At 38.4% G+C, this 23,129-nt stretch overlaps 1 protein-coding gene across 11 annotated transcripts in view; it reads left to right on the top strand.

Moving 5' to 3' along the window:
* The window catches only part of Ptk2 (protein tyrosine kinase 2), a gene marked incomplete at its 5' end in the record, with an annotated part of 284,866 nt that overhangs the window by 145,361 nt on the left and 116,376 nt on the right, over positions 1-23,129 (top strand). For all 11 annotated transcript variants that reach the window (XM_013521316.1, XM_013521321.1, XM_013521320.1 and 8 more), the window contains 4 exon segments: positions 5,713-5,767; positions 13,474-13,614; positions 14,139-14,216; positions 22,164-22,271. In XM_013521316.1, coding sequence (XP_013376770.1) covers positions 5,713-5,767; positions 13,474-13,614; positions 14,139-14,216; positions 22,164-22,271 — 382 coding nt within the window.

Below are 23,129 nucleotides of genomic sequence, written 5' to 3'. Positions count from 1 at the left end.
TTCATCATGCCATTTCATTATCCATTGCCACCTCATGGCCAAGGATGACTGCTGGACTGTACCCATCACATGAATGTTCTAGCCCTGTGAAAGTGGGAAGTTCTGAACCCTTTGTTTCTCTTCCTGATTAAGGCCACAGATGTATACACAGTACCTTCCTTGGTGATTGGCCACAGTTTGTTACCTGAAAGGCTGGGAAATACATCACTGTGCCTGACCAACAGAATCTCTTCATTACCCAGGAAAACAGGAGGATTTTTTAAAGAAATAACAAGAGTTTTGTATTTGGGGGGTTTTCAACATTTAAAAAGTTTTTAAGAAGCTTAACATGCACTTTTGAAGCTAAAGTACCTCAGTAATGTTTTTAAATTAAAGATACTCAATTCTGAGGATTTTGGAGGAAAGATAAAATAGGGATGCTATATGAAAATGCACTTTTAAGTTATATGTTGAAGTTAGTTTTGGTTGTTTTTTTTACCTGGGATTTAAATATTTGAGGTTACATGTTCCTTGCTTATTTCGGTCTGAAGTCTCTGAAAGCTTTTTGTGCTGTGGGTTTGTGAATGTGAATATACATGTGCAAGATGAGGCATTTGACTGGGATTTGCTCAGCAGTCCCGAGGAAGTATTTATCCTAGCAGTTTCAGGGGCAGAGCTGGGGTATGACCAGATACAGCTGAAGAAGAGGCCTCCTATGCTGCCTCCCTGCCCAGACTATTCTGAATGGCTATTGTGATGTGAACAGTGAGGACAACCATTGAACAGTCACTGTGTAGAGGATGTAGGGGGCGCAGCTCTCTGCACTTAAGCATGCTAATTTCCGGAACCAGTAAGAGGCAGTGGTGAGGTGAAAGGAATTTTGAATTTTAACAAATGGAAAGGGAAAAGCAGGCCCTATCAGTCAGCAGTTGTCTAAATATTTCCTTTAAAAGTTTAATTAAACATTGAGACAGTTCTGATATAAAATTTAACAGAAGATTTTAAATCCCAGAGACCAAAGTTTTTTGGTTTTAAATGTTTGTTGTCTTACAGTGCCTTTCATGGTGTGGAATAATTGTTTTTTTTTTTTTTTTTGGTTTTTGGTTTTTGTTTTTCTCCGGTACCGGGAACCGAACTCACGACCTTGCGCTTGCCAGGCAGGCGCTTTTGCCGCTGAGCTAAATCCCCAGCCCCTGTGTGGAATAATTGTTTATCTCACTATCACACTTAGGAAAAGAGAACATATCACAGTGATTTTTTTTTCCTTCCCTATACCAGGGTCTAATGTGCCTGCATGTTGGGCGCTTGCAGTGAATAACCAAATGAGCATAGGCTGTTCTTGTGGCTTCTAGGCAACTTAATCTGTGTCTTAGCAAATATGTAAGAACTCTTTTTGCTAATCCTGGGAGAAAAGCAAGAAGAATAATGCTTAGGAACTTACTGTTGCGTATATACAGGCAATCTCAGTGAAAGGCTCCTAGTTTAATGGACAGTCTGTCCTGGGATGTCTCCCACATTGCTGCTGCAGTATTGAGGTTGCTACTATCCTCACCTCCTTGCCGTGCCTTCTCCCTGGGAGAGACTCCTTCCTAAGGAGTCCTGAATCCCTATGTCATCTTCTCTGTGGTATCAGTGTCCCTGTACCTAGTATCCGTATTTCTCACCATCCTTGTCCTTCCTGAGGATCTTCAGGCCCATGGTACAAAAGCTCTTAGGGTAGGCATGGTGCCCAAAATCCTAGAGTCATCATTTAAACTCCACTGTACTCCATGCAGCTCTCTATAGTGATAGAAATGCTGTATCCGTCCTGCCAGTTCATAGCGACTAGTCACATGGGACTGCTGAGCACTTAAGATATGTCTAATGCATCCAGGGACTGATTTTCAATTTAATTTTAATTTGAAAATAAATAGCTGCATGTAGCTAGTTGCTTTTGTATCAGAACATACAGTTCTTGCCTTATGTTAATAGTTTTCCATTTGTGTGTGGCTTTAAAGGTCCTTCCAAATTGATGTGGGAACCTAATAAACTGGTGATGGACAATATTGTACAAGTTTCCCCTGAGTTAGTTTCTTGTCAAATGAGTGTAAATTAATTTAGGATATGCTCTTTGGCAGTTAACATAGTGATGAATATAGTAATGAGTTACATTTTCCTTATGATACATGAGTTGTTGTTGTTACCAAAACCTGGCGGGGCGGGGAAACAACTTAAAGGAGGAAAGATTTATTTTGGCCCATTGTTTCAGGGATTTCAGTCATAGTGAGCTGGCCCCACTGCTTTTAGACCTATGGTGAGGCAGAAACATCATGTCAGAAGGGCATGGTAAGGAAGGACACTGCTCACCTCATGGCAGCCAGTAAGCAGAGTGAGTCAGAAAGGAAGGGGCCAGGGAACAGATCAAATCCCCAAGTCACACTTCCAAGATCTGCTTCCTTTTACTCAGCCCCACCACCAATTTCTATCACTTCTCAATGCCGTCACATGATAATCTCATCAGTAAATTAATCCACTGACATTAGAGCCCCCCTGACCCAGTCCCCTTCTTTAGGCCCCACCTCTGACATTGATGCATTGGGAATCAAACTATCAGTGAATCTGAATCTTTGCAGGATATGTCATATTCATGTTGAAACATGTTGTATAAATTGTATTGTCTTATTCACTTATTGGACAGCTATGGAGATTTAGGGCTCAAAGAAGTTTTCTGACACCCACATGAAGCGAAGCTATTGCAGGTTAGTTTGTACCTTGTAAACTAGGACCAGACACAGAGTTGGGAGAGAGGTGGCCTCAGATTAAAATGGGACAGCCTACATGTCCCTGCCTGGTCTCCTGAGAGAGGTCTAAATTTAGGTTTCTCTAATAGGCTCTCCCTAAAATGTGGAACACAACATCTTAGCTGCTTCTTGGAGTGCTCCACCACACAGCCTAAGGTAGGTTGTCTTCATGACCTGATTAGAGTGTACTAGAGATAGTGTTTTTGCCCCCCATGATTTTGTGTACTTAGCCTCATTTTTATTTTTTCATTGTCAAACATCTAAATGTGTTCTAACATTGAAGTAAATGTTATGAATTCATTATTAAAAGTAGTTTTGAAAAGAAAAATCTATGCATGATAAATGGTAGCCTTAAGCGTTTTGGTTTTTTTTTTTTTCCCTAAATGGAGTTATGTTTGTCTTTGAAGTCAAAGAAACACGGTAGCCTCTACAGTGATACACACCTGTAGTCCCACAGGCTGAGACAGGAGAATTGCAAATTTTAGGGCAGCCTGGGCAACAGATTTAGATTCGGTCTCAAAAATTCTCATTACCACACACACACACACACACACACACACACACACACACACAGCATTATTTTCACTAAGAAATGTGCTTTCTTTAGTTTTTCTTAAAATATATCACTCTTAGTCTATCCGTAAGTCTATCCTTAATATATCACTCTTAGTCTTTCTGTCTTAGTGACAGAAATGAATACAATAAATTATTTTCTGTCTACCTGGTTTGGGGAAAAATAAATAACCAGCTGGACTAACGGAAGTTGACAGGCTCGCAGTTATGAAGAGGATATCCCTGCCCTGCTCTTGCTTTCCAACACTGGTGTGGCCAGTTGCCTTGCAGATAACCTACTAGGAGAGCACAGATCTTACCCATCTACCCATGTACAAAGCAGAACTATTGACGTCGAGTGCTGCTGTCTTCCCTGCCTGTCCCTGGTAGGACATGAGGCTCTTTCTCCGTCTCCCACGCCTTGCAGCCCCAGTGACGATGTCAGTACACAGGACCACGTCTTTGCACTACTCACCACTTCTGCAGGCCACCCCTCGCCCATAACCTCCTTCCTGTACACTGTTAGAGCCTCCTTCTTTTCCACTGTACAACCTTTCCATCCCTATCCTTTGCAGATCACACCTCCCTCTGCACTGAATAGCAGGCATCAGGCATGTGAACCAAAGCTCTCCTCATAAGAAGAGCTTCTAGGTTGTTTTTACAAGAAAGAAAACTGCTTCCCTAGTGTTTTAGACTCTTTTACATTTAATCTTCATCACCACTGTGTGGGTAGGATTGGCATCCCCATTTACAAGTAGCTAACCTGATAGTCACAACTGTTAATAGGTAATAGGCAGACCTACCCGATTGCAGAACCAGATTCACATACAGAACTCTGATTTGAAAATGATTGATTTGGGAAAGTAAGGAGAAGGGACGGGAGGAGGAGTAAAAATGATCAAGTTGTAATATAGATGTGTGCCAATTCCCCAGGGTGAATGTGATTACTGTGTATCTCAAACACATCTTAACAAAATTTAGAAATGCCTTTTATTATGGAAGTTGCCTGGAAAAGAAGTAGGGAAGAAGATTCTCAGAAATAATGCCGTAGAAATTCTAGAGTGTTTTTCTTTTGTATGCAGTACTTTGTAATTTTCCTTTCCAGTAGTAATTGGCATCAGAATCCTTAAATTCCAATTCCTTTATATTTTTTTAAAGAGGAAAGAAAAGGAAGAACCGTGTTGGATATGTTTCCTTTGTATGTATAATAATGAAATTAACAGTTGTGAAAAGGTAAGGAAGGGAAGTTACAAACCAATGAGGTTAGAGAGAATGGAAAACTTAAAATCTAGGAGTTATATGAATTAACTGATAGGTAAAACTAGGAAACAGTATGTCACAGAGCCCAGAAAGAATTCTTAGAATGTGATAAACATAATAATAACAAAGTAAAAAAGGAATGAGAACTATGACCAATTTTGGACTTAGAAGGAGTTCATTGATTTAGGTTTTACTTGGTAGTTAGATTATAGCATAAGAGTTTAAAATGTTTGGACTTAGGTTCAGCTATATAAACTCTGGCATTATTTCAGTGTTTTTGTTATAAACCAGCTCTTAGTTATGGATGACACAATCCTTGTTTTTTGATACTTCATATTCAATTTATGGTTGCCTTACGTTTGTTACACATTTTTCCTTGATCCTTTTACATATTCTGTATCTCCTGGCTCCTTAGTCTTTAAAAGCATTATTTCATCTTCCTAACACACAGGTGCCATCTGGTGGCCAAAACACCTCCTGTTCCTTCCAGTCACTTTTCTTGGCCAAGTGTTCTAGGCTCTGATTTTACAGACTGACTTAAAGAAAATTGCTGGGAATTCTGGCATTTTTACACATTCAGCTTTTTGACTAGGATAAATCACTTGGTTTCTGTATCTTTACCTTTATGTGAAACTGAGATGATAAACTAGGTGAATGAGTTCCTTAACCAAAAGTTTATTTAAAACAATCAACTAAAAGATAAAGTCAAAGGATTTCTTTTTTGTAAAATGTCCAGTACCCTGAATACCCTGAATTCATTCCTAATGACACTAGCTACTTTCTTTAAAAATATAGTATTACTTACTTGCAATTCATATTATAAAATAATTTCCTAGCAATAGCTGTCATGCATTGTGATTTGCACAAAGGCAACATTTTAGAAGGCTTTTCAACAATAAGGGTAAAAGAACAGAAACTTTTATTTAAACCAGTTATATTTGTGTTTTCTGTACATAACTAGAAATGATTTGTCCCAGTTTCTCCAAGGATACACTAGTAAATTAGACTTTTCTAATATTTTTTTCCTTCCTAGATGATATTTGGAAGGGTAAATTTGAAGTGCTTATATGTTCTTGCAAATATGTCATTATATTAATGATTTGGTGGTGTTATTTTTAATGTGCTTCTTTTTATATTTCAGAAAAGATGTTGGTTTAAAGCGATTTTTTCCTAAGAGTTTACTGGATTCTGTCAAGGTAATTAGAGTCTCCTTTATCATAATCAAATAATGAAAGTGTGCCAGTACCTTTCCCCCAATACTTGTTTTTGAGAAAAAATAAAATGGTGTAGTTTTTCCCCTACATGTAAAGGATATAATGTAAAAAACCAAGTTAATCTAGTCATATTAATAGCAAGTAGATTTTTATAAGTTTAACTTTCTTCCACAAAATGATGGTTTCACTTCTTGATCATACGTGCTGTGGAGATAGATATGAAGCTAAAAATGTTACATGCAGTGTCACTCACCCAGGTCTTTAAAGTTAATATGTGAAAGAATTGTAGCCATAGAATCATGAGTATTTTTGTGGGCCTGTGTGTGAATATTTTCATGTGTATATGGATATCAGTGCATTGTATGTGTATGCCTATCAGTTATTCTCTATATGTGTGTCTACTGGTGTTTTGTGAGTGCATACCAATATATTTCCTGTGTGTGCACACCAAGTGCGTGCACGTGTGTGTGTACCAGTGCATTCAGAAAGTGTCTACTCCAGTTTATACCATGGAGACGCTTTTCCACAATAGTAACTTTGGCAGTCCTCAGCTCTTATCCTTATCTCTAATCCTCTTGGTAACAGGGAAATAACTGAGGCTAGAGAAAGGAAACTGGTTTTGGGTTTTTTAAAGAGGATCTTGCTATGGAGATCAGGCTGGCCTTGAACTCATTATTTAGCTCAGGCTGGCCTCAAATTCCCAGCAGTCCTCTTGCCACAACCTCCTGAGAGCTGGGCTTACAGGTGTGTGCCACCACACCTGGCAGGGAGGGGAGATTTTGATGTGTGTTTTCCCAACTAGTCCAGAACACATATTCAGACATCCAAGTGCAATAGGAAAACACAGACTTGGGGGTCAGTATAGAGTCCAGCTCATATGAGCTTTGCCATTCACTACCCTCTTGATGTAGGGCTGAATTTCTGATTTCCACAATGAAGAAAACATTTTGTAGAGTTGGCATGAATAGTAATAGTACTTGCTGCATAGCAATTCAAAAATAGTGGCAGTTATTGCTCCTCTTCTATTATTACAGAGGTCTTGTTATACCTTCCACTAACTGAGGCCCAAGCAGGAATAAGATGTGCATTATGAGAGAATGTAGCATAACGGTTCAGAAAACTGTCTCCAGTGCCACACTCCCTTGGTAAAATCCTTGCTTCGATGTAAATTGTCTGTGACTTTGGAAAAGTTACTTAACCTTCTGTATTTTAGTTTCCATATCTATAACATATGGCTAAGCCGTAAGACTTAGTGAGTGGGTTTGTATGTTCAGAATCAGAGAGATAAGTACAGTATTGTGTCCAGCATGCAAGGAGAAACAGCATGCTCATCCCCACTGAGTATAGAAGGCACAGAGCCGATATTTTCATAGCATGATGGTGTGACCAATTTCCACATGGGTTTCCCAGCAGTCATGCTTTTGTCTGTTCTCTGAACATGGCATTATTTTGCCAACAGTGGTTGGGTAACATTGCTGATATAACTAGAGCATTCAGGCTGTGACAGAAGCCCCATGTCTAGACCAGTGTCCTGTCCACTCTTAAACCCATCAGCAGAGGGTATGAGGACTAGTCACTGCTGCCCTAAGTCCAGAGACTGGCAGGATTTTCCCTTTCTCATGTACCTTCTGGGTGATCTCATGGGGAACACAGATACAGAAATGTGTACGTATAATATGGTATGAGTGTAAGGATAATAGAGGAAAAGTATACTCTTTCCAAGGTTGTTTTTTTTCTAGTGATGTTACTCTTCACTTTCCCATTCACATTCTGATGTTACAAAACAACAGAGTAAGTTGTTGGGCTTGAGCTCTTCCAGAGTATAATTCTGTTACAGAGCCCACTCTTAGTGTGGCAGAGGACGAGCATACAGACACAGAGGCGCTGTCCCCATCGGCAGGTTGCCCAAAGACCGGTGAGACAAGAAAATAGGCACAGATTTGGCAGTTATAAGACAAGGAGGTTTAAATAAAGGTTGCCATAGTGGAAGAGGATTTGAGGCCAAGAATGAGGTATTAGGGGAACAAGAGAACAATGGAGTTGTGCCTCTCAGGAGTGTTTCTGGTGTGGTCTGGTCATATTCCTTTTGGGATAACGGGAATCTCACTTTGACTGGAATGTCTCTGATATAAGACCTGAGGGGGCTGGGAAGATCCTCGAGTGAGAGAGAGGCCCTTCTGCACAAACTTGCTGGGGGGCTGGTGGGTTGAGGAGAAAATGGTGGAGACATTCAAACATGGGTGAGCCACAGTTTTAGTAACTTTCTGTTTGCATTGGGTAGAAGAATGTGCTACCCAGTGTTAAATTAATGGTTCTTATCACGTGAATAGTATCTGTCAATGATTCTAAACAGTAAAGCTTGGAGGACTCAGAGTTATTACAAGGTCTCTTCAAATCTTTCTGTATAGAAGCATTTCCCACAAGAAGTATGACTGGTGTTGTTTGGAAGCCTAAGACATTATCTTGGGTTTAAAGCGAACTTTAGACTTGAAACAGGAAACTGGTGCAGGTACACACAAGCGGTACTGTGTGAGCACAGCCGAACACCCAGTTCATTGAGGGCCGGCGCTTCCTCTGTGCCTGGCTCTTGCAAACATCAGCTCTGAAAGAGCTCATTATCCAGAGTAAGAAGTGTGATCAAGAAATTATGGTGGCACACACCTATAATCCAAGCACTTGAGAGACTGAGGCAGGTGGATTGCCGTGAGTTCAGGACCAGCCTGCACTATATAGAGCTTGTCTCCAAAAAAATATATCATTGAATGTTAAAAACTGATTATAGTGAGAGACACGTTGTCATTAATTTCCTTCCCTTTGCTTTGAATGCACTTATGTCATTGTTCTTGCCACTTTCTGAATTAATTCTGAAAGTTCTCCTTCACGAGTATCTTTTTTTGCACTGTTGTGGCTACTTGAATGTTCTGAAGTAATTTGAAGTGTTTATTTTCATGACTGTTTTGACTTTGGAGAAGAGCCAGAAGTTGCATGGTGCCCAATCTGGTGAATAAGGTGAATGAGCACGTACTGGGATATTTATATTTGGCAGAAATTGCCATACCAGAAGGAATGTGTGGCACAGAATGTTGTCATAATGGAGGATGAAACTGCCCATTTCAAGGCTGCTTTCCACGTACATCATTTCTTAATCCCTTAATCATTTCTTAAGCCCTTATAATACAGTTCGCCATAGTGATTCTGACTCCTTAAATAGCTTAATCAAGAATTCATATCCTTAGGCCAAGGTTTCTTTACCTTTACATAATTCTTTCAGCATTGTACTTATGATCATAATACTTCTTTGGAGTATGGTTCTATTATAAGGATATACCCATACACTGTATAACAACTACTATACAAATTAGATGGTATTATGACAGTTGCTTCAAAAATGTTGTAAGTGAAACTTCAACTAGCAAGAGATTAATACCTAGTTTTTTGTTTCTTCTGGAATTGTAGAAACGCTAAGTCAGGTAATACTTGTTTTTCTATAAATAAGCTATGTCAGTGCATTTGTTTTTCAAAAGCCATTTTGTTCTGCCTGCCCTGTTCCTTTTCCTTGTATTTATGTTTCTAGAGGATTGTTCAGTTCTCACATTGAACTGCTGAAAGATTACTTCATTGTACTTGGTGAAACATGAATTAACTACAGTAGCAGAATCTTGGATGTGTGTCCCTCAGCCTCACTACCAAGCCTAATTTGCAAGATATGTAAATTTCTATCTCTGATGTTAGTAGTGCCAGAGCAGCATCTTTAAAATCATTATACCAGTATCAGTAAATCAATCCCCAGCCCAGGGGCAGTCTACAAACAGATTGTACAGATCTACAAACAGATTGTGCAGATCACTCCACCAAAAGTATCAAGGTCATAAGTCATGAGGAGAGACCAAGAAGTTGTCCCAGCTGGAAATGGCTGAGGAGACAAGATATATTAATTGGGGTGGGGGGAACTGGAAAGAAGAGACAGTAATAGCCACTGAGGAGCTCTGTCTCTGGGCAGGTTCTGTGAATCATGTTGTAGCAATGCTGGTGTCTTGGCTGTCAGAAGTATTCACTGCTATGTGATATGCAAATACCAAGAGAACGCCCTACCATCCTGGAAGCCCTGCTGTAGACCTAAAATAAGATAGCAAGTCAAAACAGCTGATTTTTAATTTATTTCAATACACAGTAGAAATCTAATTGCAGAGCTAGAAATGTTAAAAAGTAAAAAATGCCAGGTTTTTTGAAGGATCTACCCAGTTCCAAGTAATGAAATGCTTTCCTAGAATACTTTAGGAGGACTCAGTTTTATGCTCAGAGAAAATAGTGATCATCTTCATTTTTGTAATCAGCAAGAATGCATGGCTTGCTATAGTCATTCAGCTGGGACTCAATGGCATCTACAGTATACCAGGCACCGTGGTGGTAGGGGGAGTGTGAACACTGGCTTCCACTTGAGGAGTTTGCTGTGGAGTCAAGGCCCTATGGACAGGAGCAAAAGGGCTGCTTTGCTAATACTCCTATACTGAGACTCAGAGTGGGTAGGTCCATTATTCCTTAACAATACATTCTCAACCTATGGCAAGTTATAGCCTTGCATCATAACCTCATGTGGGATGCTCCAGCAATCCATTCTTGCTCGCCACATATGATAATCAGGTTGACTAATACGAAATTGTTTGTTAGTTCAGCATGCCTGAATAGCATTATTGTGGCTCTTATTAATACTACTTTATTTTGAAGTGTCACATTCTAGGTAGTTTTCTTGCAATGTGTGTGTTGGATATAGGTTGAATAGTGTACATGGATAAATGCCTTGTTTCCTAAATCTGTGCAAACACAAAGCAGGGCTGAAATGTGAAATGCATTGCCAAACAATATTGCTTGTTCCTACCAGTTTTAGAAGTACATTGATTAATATCAAGAGATTCTACAAAGTAAGACTTTTGGATTTTTTTTCTTACTGGGAAATTAGGAAAGAACTAATGCTTTCTAAGATACCTTTCATATAAAAACCAATTTTAGAATTTTCAAGCTGAGCATGGCAGTGCAGACTTGTAATCCCAGCATTTGGGAGGCTAAGGCAGGAAGATCACCTTGAGTTCAAGGCCAGACTGGACTACATAGTGAGACCCTCCCTCCAAAACGAAAAAAACAACCAACCAACCAACAAAAAAACTTCTTTTAGGCAGCACAGATTGACACAAGTTTGGAATTAACAGTGGTCGTATTAAGTACAGACCGTAAGATAGCTTGGGTGTACTCCTGGCCAAGACTTGCATTTTAGTTGGTAGGGAGCTAAGAGTATTGTTTTTGTGTTGGTAGGAAACCATTTCTGAATAGAACTCATTTCTCTATCCCCTCACTGCTTGTGCTAATTGATTTTGTTGGGTTTTATCACTGTGACTTCTTGATTCTTGAGTTGATAATGTGCTCAGATGGGGTGAGCTAGATCAAATATCTTGGAGAAAACTAAAGCATATTCCCATATTCAACAAATACAATAAAATTAGAGCTTAGACCATCTGTCTTTTAACACTTCATAGTTACTATCTTGAAATATATTTGTCTAGTTACTTAGAAATTTTCCAGCAGGTTAAGGTTAAATTATTAGAATGAGCAATGTAGTTCTTTACTGCCATAAATATATATTTTCTTTTCCTTCCTTCCTTCTCTTCTTCCTTTACGGGGGATCAAACTCATGGTGCTCTCCCACTGAGCTACATCTGCAGTCCTTCTTTTATTTGGGTCCTGGTCTGGCTATGTTGCCAAGACTGGCCTTGAACTTTCGAGTACACTGAAGAACCAGGTACTGTGTCTTCCAGAAACTCAGCAAACTGGAGTAAGAGCTTTTTGATCTTAGCCCTAGCTACAGGAAGCACTGGTAATTCTGTGGGCCCAGTACTGGTAAGACATTAACACACATGAGACATGATAGCAGAAAATGACATCCGCCAGCTTCCATGGATATAAACTGCACACCCTCTCAACCACTGTAGATAGGCTGTCACCTCCATGCCTCAACCAGAGTAAACCATGCCCTCTTGGTTTACCTGTACCTGCCTCAGCATGATAGATCTAGCTGGGCCCTGGCTACACTTCGTTTTCCCAACCTACTGGGATAAACCAGCCACCTAGTCTGTCTCCCTGATCCTGGTCTTCTAGTCTCCTGGCTTTGATTCCGTATCTGCTGAGCCATTAAGGGCTTCTTTTCTGAACTGCACTGGCCTGCTTGGCCAGTTACTTTTGTGCTTCTGACATCCTCCCGATACTTTCTTCCTGTATCTTTACCTGCTGACCTGCTCCTCCCATGGATTTTGCCATGTCAGTTCATTTCCAGTTCTTACCTACCAACACCTCTCGTTTCTGTTTTCAAAATGAAATCAGAGTCTGACTGCTTTTCTCCTCCTTTGTGCTTCTGTGCTCGTGCACACTATCGCTTACTTTGTGGCTGTATTATTTGTTAGCCTCCTACTTAGTCTCTCCTCCTCCTTTCGTACAGTTTATCAGCCTGAATATTCTTGTTAAAACCTGTTCTTTTTTGTCAGTGTGACCAAATACCTGAAAATTACAACAAAGGAGAATTATTTTGGCTTATTGTTTTGAAGGCCTGTGTCTCTCACCCTCTTCTCACACTTCACCATGTAATCATTACCCACTGCTTTTCACAGCTACCTCACATACCATGTGCTGGGGGCATGTGGCCTGGGAAATGCTTGCTTCTCTGGAAAGGTGTTCATGTATAAAAAAGAAAAATGCAAATGAACAAAAATACACTAGGGGCCACTGGTCATCCACTGAAGGTTTTTTTTTTTAAAAAAATAGTTCTTTCAGGCCCACCTGTCTAATACAAGGCTCAACTGTGTACTTTCTCCTAAAGGAATCTTTTTTTTACAGGAAAGCTGCTTTGTCACCTTTCTTGTGTAACGGTATGATACTGTGTTTTAATGTCACTAAATTAGTTCCACAAAGCAGTTTTAGGGCTGCATTAAATGTTGCCTGGGTAGATTCATACACCATAATTTATCCAGCCCATGTAGTTCTGTCATGAATTCTCTTCTTGATAAATCTTGTGTCTTCAATCATTGCTAAAGAATAACATCCTAGAACAGGTTACGGTGGCATACACCTATAATCCCAACACTGAGAAGGCTGAGACAGGAGGATCACTCTGAACTTGAGGCCAACCTGGGCTACATAGTGAGTTTCTGGCCAGCTGGAACTACACAGGGTCTCAAAAAAAAAAAAAAATCTAGAATTTTACTTTTTAGATCAAAGAGTGGAGTTTTAAAAGTTTATGATTTGTGCTGCCCTTCAGAAAGATGTACTGATTTTCCCTCTTAATAGTGGAATGTGTTAACACCTATATGCCTTCATCCTTGCCATCTCTGGACATGTGCATTTATAGTACGTGTTTTAATGTCCAACTTGATACCACTTGTTCTAATAAATCATTCCCTTAACAAGTTTTTGTAAAAGAAATATAGCCTGGACCACTAAACTTTACACTTACAATGGTTAAGATAGCAAGTTTTGTTACATGTATTTTAGCAATTATAAAAAACAATACTTTGATAAAATTATTTGATAAATAGGATTTTATAGTAAGGAGAATGTGTTAAATAGCAGGTAAGACAGAAATCTTGCTATGTATTTTTTACTCATTGCTGATGTGAAAGTATTGTTTTTGTAATTTTATTATGCAGGCCAAAACACTAAGAAAACTGATCCAGCAAACATTTAGACAGTTTGCCAACCTTAATAGAGAAGAAAGTATTCTGAAATTCTTTGAAATCCTCTCTCCAGTGTATAGATTTGACAAAGAATGCTTCAAATGTGCCCTTGGGGTAAGTATGGAAACTTGGGAGACAGTAGACAGTTGGCTTTTCTTCTGCATCAAAATTTCTGATTAAAAGAAAATTAATTTGTAACATTGTTAACATGAGTACTATTTTGTCATTTTACAGTGGGAAAAGTGCAAAAGAAAGTGTATGAGAATAAAATTGGTTTTTAATAGCATGTCTGTGTTCATAATTAGGTTTTTTTTTTTTTTTTTCATAATTAGTTTTCCTTTGGCCTACAATTTGTTGATTAACTGTTCTCCAAGGACTAATTTCCCTATTTAGATAATATTCCTAGGGAAAACATTACCCTCTAGCATGCTGGAATGACCACAGTATATTCCTGTCTAGGTTCTGCAGATTCTTGGTCAATGAAGTTACAAATATCTTATTTAGTTAGATAAATAGCAAATCCACCCAGCTACCACTCCACCCATACCCATTTATCTTTTAATATATCTCTGACTCATGATCTAAAATCTTTGTTTTCCTCCTGGCACATCTGTACTTGCCTGTTTGACCTTCTAAAGTCAAGCTGGATTATTTCAGTGGAACTGGCTATCGGCCCTGAAGAAGGCATCAGTTACCTAACAGACAAAGGATGCAATGTAAGTACACTATACTGGCTTATAAACTTGACTGTAGACAAAGACGAGTCCGACTAAGGAAGTGGGGCACTCCTCTGGAAAGACGTCATTCTGCAATTAAGCCTCCCATTGCATGGTGCTTCTTGCTCAAGGGAAGGAAGATAAGGCAAAGTCTATATCCTTGTTAAGATTATTCATAGGTCTATACTTTTAGAAGTATGTTACACAAATGATGTACATGTTAGTGATACTGGGGTTGGCTTATTCTGATTTATCTGGAGAGGAAGTTTTAAACAATAAATTTTATAAGTATTTATTTATTTTTGTGGTTTTGGAAGTTGATCCCAGGACTGCATGCATGGTAGGCAGATACTCTACCATTGAGCATCATCCCCAGCCCTAAATACAGTTTTTTTTTGCTAAGTTCCATATATAATTATTTGTACTGGCATCCTATGCTTTGAAATAGCTTTTTCCATGTATTCTAGGAAAGAAAAATTCCTACATTTACACATTTCAGCTATCCTTATTTACCTTAACTGAGGTACATACCCATCAGAGGGAAATCCATACTATGTTCCCTTCTGCTAGTCTAGGCTTCTCTCTTTTGGGCTCTTTCTTGGAAATGCTAGCCATTTTTTGAGTGTGGTCTTGTTTTTGTGCTTGTAACAAGTGTTACTGAGCACCTGTTTGTGGCCTAACCTAGAGATCTGCAATATAGCAAGGAGCAAAACTGACAGTAGCTCCTCCTGAACATATCTCACAGTTGAGAGTGCATAATACGTATGGGATACATGTGATGATGAGTACTGAGGTGAACAGCAGCACTTTATGTAAGGAGTGATGTGCTGAGAAGAGCATGTTCCTGTTTAAACAGTTTGTCAGGGATCGTAATTCTGAGGGCTTCTTCAGCCCACTCTAGCAAGTATGCTTTTCCACTCACATAATTTCGTGGTTTAAACTTTCATACCTTTACCTGTGTACAGTTTTTCTTAAGTGTAACCAAATACTGTCATATCATACCTCCTTTTCAGTAGTGCACTACTTGGTGTTCATTACCACTCTGCTTAGCTTTCTCTGCCCCATCATACCTCTCTTTTCAACCTTCCCTGACCCCTTGTAAATAACCTAGTAACTTTTCTTCTGTGATACCCTTGTCTTATTCAGAAACAGTGTCATCATCAGGTACATGTCCATTTCTTGTTGATCTTACTCTGTGAACCTGGGAGGAGTCCTTTCCTGTCCACCTGGCACTGTCCCGTCTCTCTCTGGTTGCCAAATGAGATTGCATGGAGGTCATTTAATGTTCGTTCAGCTTTCTGCTTCAAGACAGTATTCTTTTAGAAAGAAATTTATACACTGCTGTTTTTCTCCCAGTGGAAGACACTTCTAGAGATAAAACTATAAAATGTAATTCATATAGTTTTAATTTTAAAAGAACATATCAGATTGCTTTTCAAAAAGGCTAAGAAACTTCATACTGTCAGCAAGAGTGTATATTTTTCTACTCACTTGACAGCAGTACTTTTAATAGCTCTTTTAATTTTTCTCTTTTAATACATAGGAGTTACTCTTTTTACTGTCTTTGTCGACAGGACAGAAAGCAAGCCTCTAATAAATATAAATAGATGTTCATGTGCTAGCCACTTCTGTTCTACCTCTGAATTAACTGCTCATATCATATACTTTGCCTGTTTTGCAGTCATCTTTTTTCATTTGTTTGTTTGTTTGTTTTTGAGACAGGGTCTCACTATGCAATTCAGGCTGGCCTTCAGCTCACTTTGTAGCCCAGTCTTGAACTTGGCACAATCTGACTGCCTCAGCCTCCCGAGTGTTGGATTACAGACGTGCACCACCACGCCTAGCTATTTTCATCTTCTAAGTCTACACATTCAGAGAGTCATTTTATTTTTTTCCGTCTTTGTTAGTTTTTTTTTTTTTTCTCTCCAAATACTACATTGCGCAGTGACTAAACCGATCAGTCTCAGAACTCCTTAAGATCTCTCCTTCCCTCTCCTACCCTACTACTTACATACCTCATGAATGACCACTGTTCTGATTTCCAGCATCAGTGGTTTAATTTTCAATAAATGCTTCTCAGTCCACTACATATTTACAGAGGAAAACAAAGTGGGTTTTGACCTATCACTTGCTATGACAAAAATTGATTCCAAATAGAGTATAGATGTACATGTGAATGGCAAAAATGGTAACAGTTTGGAAGAAAACAAAGAAAACAGTTTGGAAGAAATCTTTACAACATTCACATAGGCAGAGATTCCCTAAATAGGATATATTAAATGCTAACTCTAAATAAAAATTTTGGTAAATGGGACTACATTGAAATTAAAAACTTTGTTTCATCAAAAGATAGGAGAAAAGGAAGCCAAGTACTTACAACAAGTGTACTTTTCAGAAATTTCTTAATCTAGGCTAAAGAGTAGTTACAAAATTATTAAGAAAGAGAGGCAGTTTAGTAGAGGACATGCAAATAATCAGTAAATAAAACAAGGTCATCAAAAAATAAAATCCCAGCACTTAGGAGGCTGAGGCAGGAGGATCACTGAGAGTTTGAGGCCACCCTGGGCTACAAAGTGAGCTGGAGACCAGCCTGAACTGCATAGTGAGACCCTGTCTCAAAAAAAAAAGAAAGAAACAGAAAATAAGACATGATATTATTGGTACTTCTAATGATAAAGGAAGAGACATATAATACCAACTGTTGTCAAGAATGTGGAGCAACTAGAATCTCATCCTCCACCAGTATGAAGTAGTGCAGCCTCTTGGGCAAACCATGACCATATCCAGCTTTTCTTTAATTATTTTTTTATACCCTAGATCCAGTTTCTGGTCTCTTGATATAGTAAGATTTTTCCTTTGTACATTTCCATCTTTATCTGGAATTTTGTATACAGTACCTAACAGGCATCCACCTTCTTTGTCTAAGGGAGATGATTAACGATAGGGTTTACTGGGGTTAAGCCAGACTGAAGTACACGACAAGACCACTGCCATCTTGATTTTTACACACTGGCTTTGTGAGTGGGTACATTCTCTCATAGTCTATGTCCATGTTTCCTCACCACTAAAACGGCTATAGTAATCACAACTAAGAGAGTTGGTAAGAGGATTAACATAGTACTAACCTGAAGTATTTAGATCATAGCCTAGTTAAGTACTTAGAAAATATTAACTATTACAGTTTTGTTGCAATTGCTGCTGTACAGATTGGAGTTAATAGTTAATATTAATTAAGTGTTCTGATTCTTCATCTCTGAATTGAACAGCATTTTCTTAATCTGCTTCTGGCTTGTCCAGTCTTATCTCACTGATTGCAGGGTTGATTTGATAGCTATGCTGCTCTATTTTCCCTTTTTTTGTATTTTTCTCTGAATGTTCTTGGTCATTTAGTCTTCTAAAACCAAATTATGAAATTAACAAAAAATTGTGTTGGAATTCTAGTTTATAAGTTAATTTTGTAAAAGTAGACTTTTTGGATATTTTGTTAGCTAAGAATATAGTATGTCTGTTTGTTCAGGGATTATTTTGCATCCTTCAATAAAATTTCAGTCTTTTCATGTAATTCTTTTGTATTAAACTAATTCATAAGTATTTTACAGTTTTTGGTCTTATTTTGAATGGATTTTTTGGGCTTTTCCAATTTAAAATTTATACTGTGAGTATAGCAAAATATATTTGGTGGTTATGTATCATGTGTTCAGCAACCTCAACATTCATTTAATAGTAAATCTTTTTGTTCTAGGAGCTTGGATTATAAATGTATGTCACCAGCAAAAATGAAAATTATTTTAACTTTTCCACTGTCGATTTTTTTTCCTTTTCTTATACCAACAAGAACTTCATAGATCAGGTTTCATAATAGTGGTAGATGAGGACATTCCTATTTTGTTTTAGATTCTAATTTATCATTTCAATGTGTCTCATTAGGGCTGGGTTACAGCTTAGGGGTACAGAGTGCTTGCCTAGCATTTACAGGGTTCTGGGTTCTATCCTCACAGTATAGAAAGTGGGTACTTACCTAGGAAAATTTTTTGTTGTTAAGTTTTAGTGATGTCTTTAATGTTTTTAAAGTTATGCTTTGTGACCTTTTCCTTAGATTGTATTAGTAGCAGCTCCTAAGTCTAATCAAAAGCTTTTTAACCTATGTGAATATGATTCAGGTTTTCCTCCCTCCCATTTATATTTTAGTAGATAATTTTAGACAGTTAATGTTGTATTTTAGTGATGTGTGTTGATAACATAGTACTAAATAACTCCTAGTCCTACAGTTATTCTCTGGAAATATTGGTTTATTATATTTGTGAATTTGTATAAATTTGCAACTATTTGTGAAATTAATCTAGATTTTTCATTTTTATGTTAACTCAATAAAAACATAGTATTAAAGTTACAGAAATTTCATCAGATAAGTTAGTAGTCTTTCATAATTTTTAATGACCTGACATTTTATGTTGACTTGTAATTATATATTCTTTAAAGGTTAGTTGAGTTCTGACAGGGTGAATTTGCAATGATAGATCTTTATCTTTATAATCTATTCAGTAGCATTTGATCAGTTCAGATTTTGAAGTACTTGTCAGTTTTGGTTCTTTACATTTTCTTAATATATTTTCTTCATCTTCTTTACACCTTGAAATTATTGCTAGAAAGTTCACTTAAAGTCTTTACAGAGCTAGATACAGTAGTGTAAGCTTTTAATCTCACTGCTTGGTTTGCTGTGGGGCCTTCATTCTAGTGTGAGAATATATAACAAAACTAAGCTTATTGTCATAAAAGACTACAGTAGGCTGATGTGAGAGAGGTTTGGGTGTCCAGTTTAAAGTAGATAGCATCAGTCCTTCTCAACCCTATCTTTTTTATAATAGATATATGTTAATATCCTCTGGCTATCCAGAATTAAAATTACACAATAGGGGCTGGGGCCCCTAGCTCAGCGGCACAGCACCTGCCTGGCAAGCCCAAGGTCGTGAGTTTGATTCCTCGTATCAGAAGAAAAAAACAAAACCAATCAATCAATCAATAAGTAAATAAATAAATAAAATTACACAGTGTTTTGTGTGTATATATGTGTATATATATATATATATATATATATATATATATATATATATAAATTTCAAAAAATCTCAGTAAATGCTCATCCAAAGACATTGGAAGGCCTTAATAAACAGGTGCTCCCATGCAGTAGTGACTTTTAAGTTGAGAAAAGATGATGATAAGTCACTCTATCCAAGTAGTACAGGAAAATGAAGGTCAAACAAAGTTATATGTTTGACCTTGGGGGATAATGCCATAGTAGCTCCCACCACCACCAAAAAGCAAAAGAAGTAACAAAACAGTTCCATATGAAGCTGGGCATGGTGGCGCACACCTGTAATCCCAACACTTGAGAGGATGAGGCCGGGAAATTGCCCCAAGTTCAAGGCCAGTGAAGTTCATGTGTAATTTCTGTAACCTAAATTTCTTACTGTGCTTCAGAAAGTTCTTTTTTAATTTTGAGGTAGCAATAGTAGGGACTAATTGAAATGTTCCTCATTTCATGTGTTCCCACCAATTTAATAATATTAGGCTGTCTGTTACAAAAAGCCTCAGATCTCTGTTATATAGTCCCTACAAATGTATACTGACAGAGGCACATTGTATCAGCAACTGAAATACCACAGCAAGTCCTTCCCTCGGTGGTGACATTTTCCAGAACATCAAGCAGCTCTTAATAGAATTCCCAAAGACAACATGAGATACTGCTCTGTTAAATTACTCATAAATTGTAACACTGGAAGTTTCAATACAGAGTATACTTTATATTTTTAGATGTACTTGGGTTTTGAAATCAGATTTTTCACCAACATAATATATACCAAGGTATTTGAAAGCCATTTGGGACAATTTTTCATTATGGGTGAATTTCTCACACATTATGTGTCCTCTAAGCAACCCTGGTCATCTTTCATATCCCCCATTCTTTGGTCTACCAGAATCTACCCACACCCAGTGAAACTGGAGTACGTCTCAGTGAAATAAGGTTAAGGTAGGGAATTAGGTCAGAGGGACAGGGAGAAGGGCTAGATCATGTAGAATGTTGGATCATGTAGGCTATGATGCTTGCATCGTAGCTTGTAGAGCAGGGAATGATATGATCTGATTTACATTTTTTAAAGTAATCTCGACTTCAGGTTAGGGGCATTATGTTGTAGGAGGACAGTTATGGATGAAGGGAAACCATTTAGGAAACAGTTGGGAGGTTTCTGTGTATGATGTGGTAGGGTATCTAGACTAGAGTAACACTGAGGAGATGAAAAGAAAATGCATGAATTCTGCATATTTGGAGCTGGGGCTGCCAGGTCTTATTGAGAAATTTGACATATGAGGTAAGGGAAAAAGAATTGTGATAATGTTTTCATTTTTCGCTCACAAATTTGGTTGAATATAATGCTTTTTATTGAACTGGGAATTCTGGAAGCAGAAGAACATGTTTGACTGTTAGGTTTGTAATCTCTCGATATATCGATGTCATGCAGGCAGTTAGATCCATGAGTCTAAATTCCAAGGAGATATCAGGGCTGAAGATGGTTACTAATGCCATGGGGCCTAGATGTTTTTCATTCTGCTGTGGGGCAGTTAGGGAGAAGAACAGGGCATTTTGCACACTTCCAATTTGAATAGGGGAGAATCCAGTAAAAGGATCTGTGAAAAGAGACCAGTGCAGTAAGGAAAGATCCCAACGGGGCAGGATGTCCTAGAGTCCAGGAGAGCAGAGTGTGCAGAAGGGCCAGGTGAGCTGCCCATGGTCTCCTAAGGAAAGGCAGAAGCCTACCAAACACACAGATGCCTGAAAACAGCGGGAAGGGTCTTTGTGAGGAAAGGCCAATGAGCATGAGCCCCTTGGTGCAGCGCAGTTCCAGCTCAGTCCCAGTGGCCCTTATAGGATGAGGAGGGCTAATGCTTTGTGATACGCTAAGAAAGCAGACTTAATCAAGCTAATTCTTGTGAAGAAACATATGAGATTCTAATACAAAGTGATCATAGTCATGAAATGGTAGAAGACACTTTTGTATCTTTTAAAAAAATAAAACAGTAGAAACTGGACATGGTGGCACATGCCTACAATCCTAGCACTCTGGAGGCTGAGGCCACAATTTATGAGATTACAGCAAGCTCGAGGCCGATGTGGTATTACATAGTGAGTTTAAAGCCAGTCCAAACCACATAATAAGAAATGGTCTCAAGAAGGAAGGAAAGAAGGAAGGCAGGGCAAGAGACAGGCAAAAAAGGAATTTATTTCAGTGGGAAAAATGACCATAGTCTCTCCTAACGTGCTAAGAGCCCAGTGTGTGAGGCAAATCCTTTGGATACCTGCTATCTCCTTTTGTCCATTGCGCTGATGAACTTTAATACATTCAGAAACTTATGCTACCTTAGTGCATTGTTTGCGAGAATGAGAGCACATGTTCATTCTAACCAAGAACTTTGTAAGGCTCCTTCCACCCTGGCAAGTGAATCAGAGAAGGGATTCCTTTTGCTCCCCTTTCCTTCTCCCCTGTGTCTCTCTGTTTCTATCCTTGTCCCTTGCATCCCTCCCTCCCTCCCTCTCTCCTTCTCCCTCTCTCTCTCTCTCTTTCTCTCTCTGTCTCTCTCTGTCTCTCTCTCTGTCTCTGTCTGTCTGTCTGTCTCTCTTTCTCATCTTCAAACTCTGCTTTCTCTCACCCAGCTCAGTTGTGTGGTTCTTCTAAAAACATCACTAACAACAGACACATGCCAAACCTGGAAGTGTGTGAGATAGTAGCTCCACTAAGCTACACAGAGAATCAGTTTTTACTCTGACGTCTAGTTTTTGGGAGAGTGTCTTCAAAAGCTTGGGACTGAGGGAACTGCACAAAAACAGTTCATGGTATTAGTGAAGTGAGTCATTTATCCAGAATCTAAGGATCTTACCTTTCCTTTCCAAAGCCCACCCATTTGGCCGACTTCAACCAAGTACAGACCATTCAGTATTCAAACAGCGAAGACAAAGACAGAAAAGGAATGCTGCAGCTCAAAATAGCAGGTGCACCTGAGGTAAGGGAGTTTTTCATGATGAATGCTTCATGAAAGGAAGGCTAAAGCATGTTAGTATTTTAGAAATTGTTTTACTTTTAGGATAAATGTAAAGTTTTCATATATTACTACAATTCCAACTTTATTGTACATAATAGAAGATTACATTAAAAATCAATGTTCCCAAAAATAAGACAGGAAACAGATTTTTAAAATCAAGAACATTCTTGTGAGGACAAGTAAAGGTTATCATGAATTATTGAGGAAATCAACTTTTTGGAGTTAAATAATATGAACACTATGACCCATACTATGTAGCATATGACACTCTCTATCTATGCAGTAATAATCTTAGTAATAGGTGAGGTTTATGGGGCATGTGATATTCTCACAATGAAGCAGAGTAGGTACTTTGATATATTGTAGTACTTTGGTTAACCCCATTCCATCGATGAGGAAACTGAGGCACAAGAGGTTAGCCATGGCCACAGTAATTGGTAGAGCTAGGTTCACACTCCAGCAGTCTAGGTCTATAACCTGTGCTCATAATCATTCTGCAACAGTGTGTTACAAGTAAGAAATGTTACAGGAAATGATCACTTGCCAAATACTACATAATATGATTGTGTCTGAAAGATGGACAAAGTACACTCACATGAAAGAATATGAACATTAAGTGGCACATGGTTTTGTGTATGTAAAGCACATTGTTTGGGACTTACCTCTTCCATTGCTGCTCCTTACTGAGGGGTGCTTCATGAGTATTCTGCCCTGATTCTGAGAGTTTGGTAACATCTGAGGCTCTGGGAAGTCTGTTGCTTTTCAAGATTACAAATGTAGCCATATAATACTGAAAACTCACAAATTGAGATTGCTTGC

The sequence above is a fragment of the Chinchilla lanigera genome, unplaced genomic scaffold (genome assembly GCF_000276665.1).
Source record: "Chinchilla lanigera isolate Chin_1 unplaced genomic scaffold, ChiLan1.0 scaffold00060, whole genome shotgun sequence".
Classification (NCBI taxonomy): Eukaryota; Metazoa; Chordata; class Mammalia; order Rodentia; family Chinchillidae; genus Chinchilla; species Chinchilla lanigera.
This window is presented reverse-complemented; position numbering and strand designations above follow the sequence as displayed.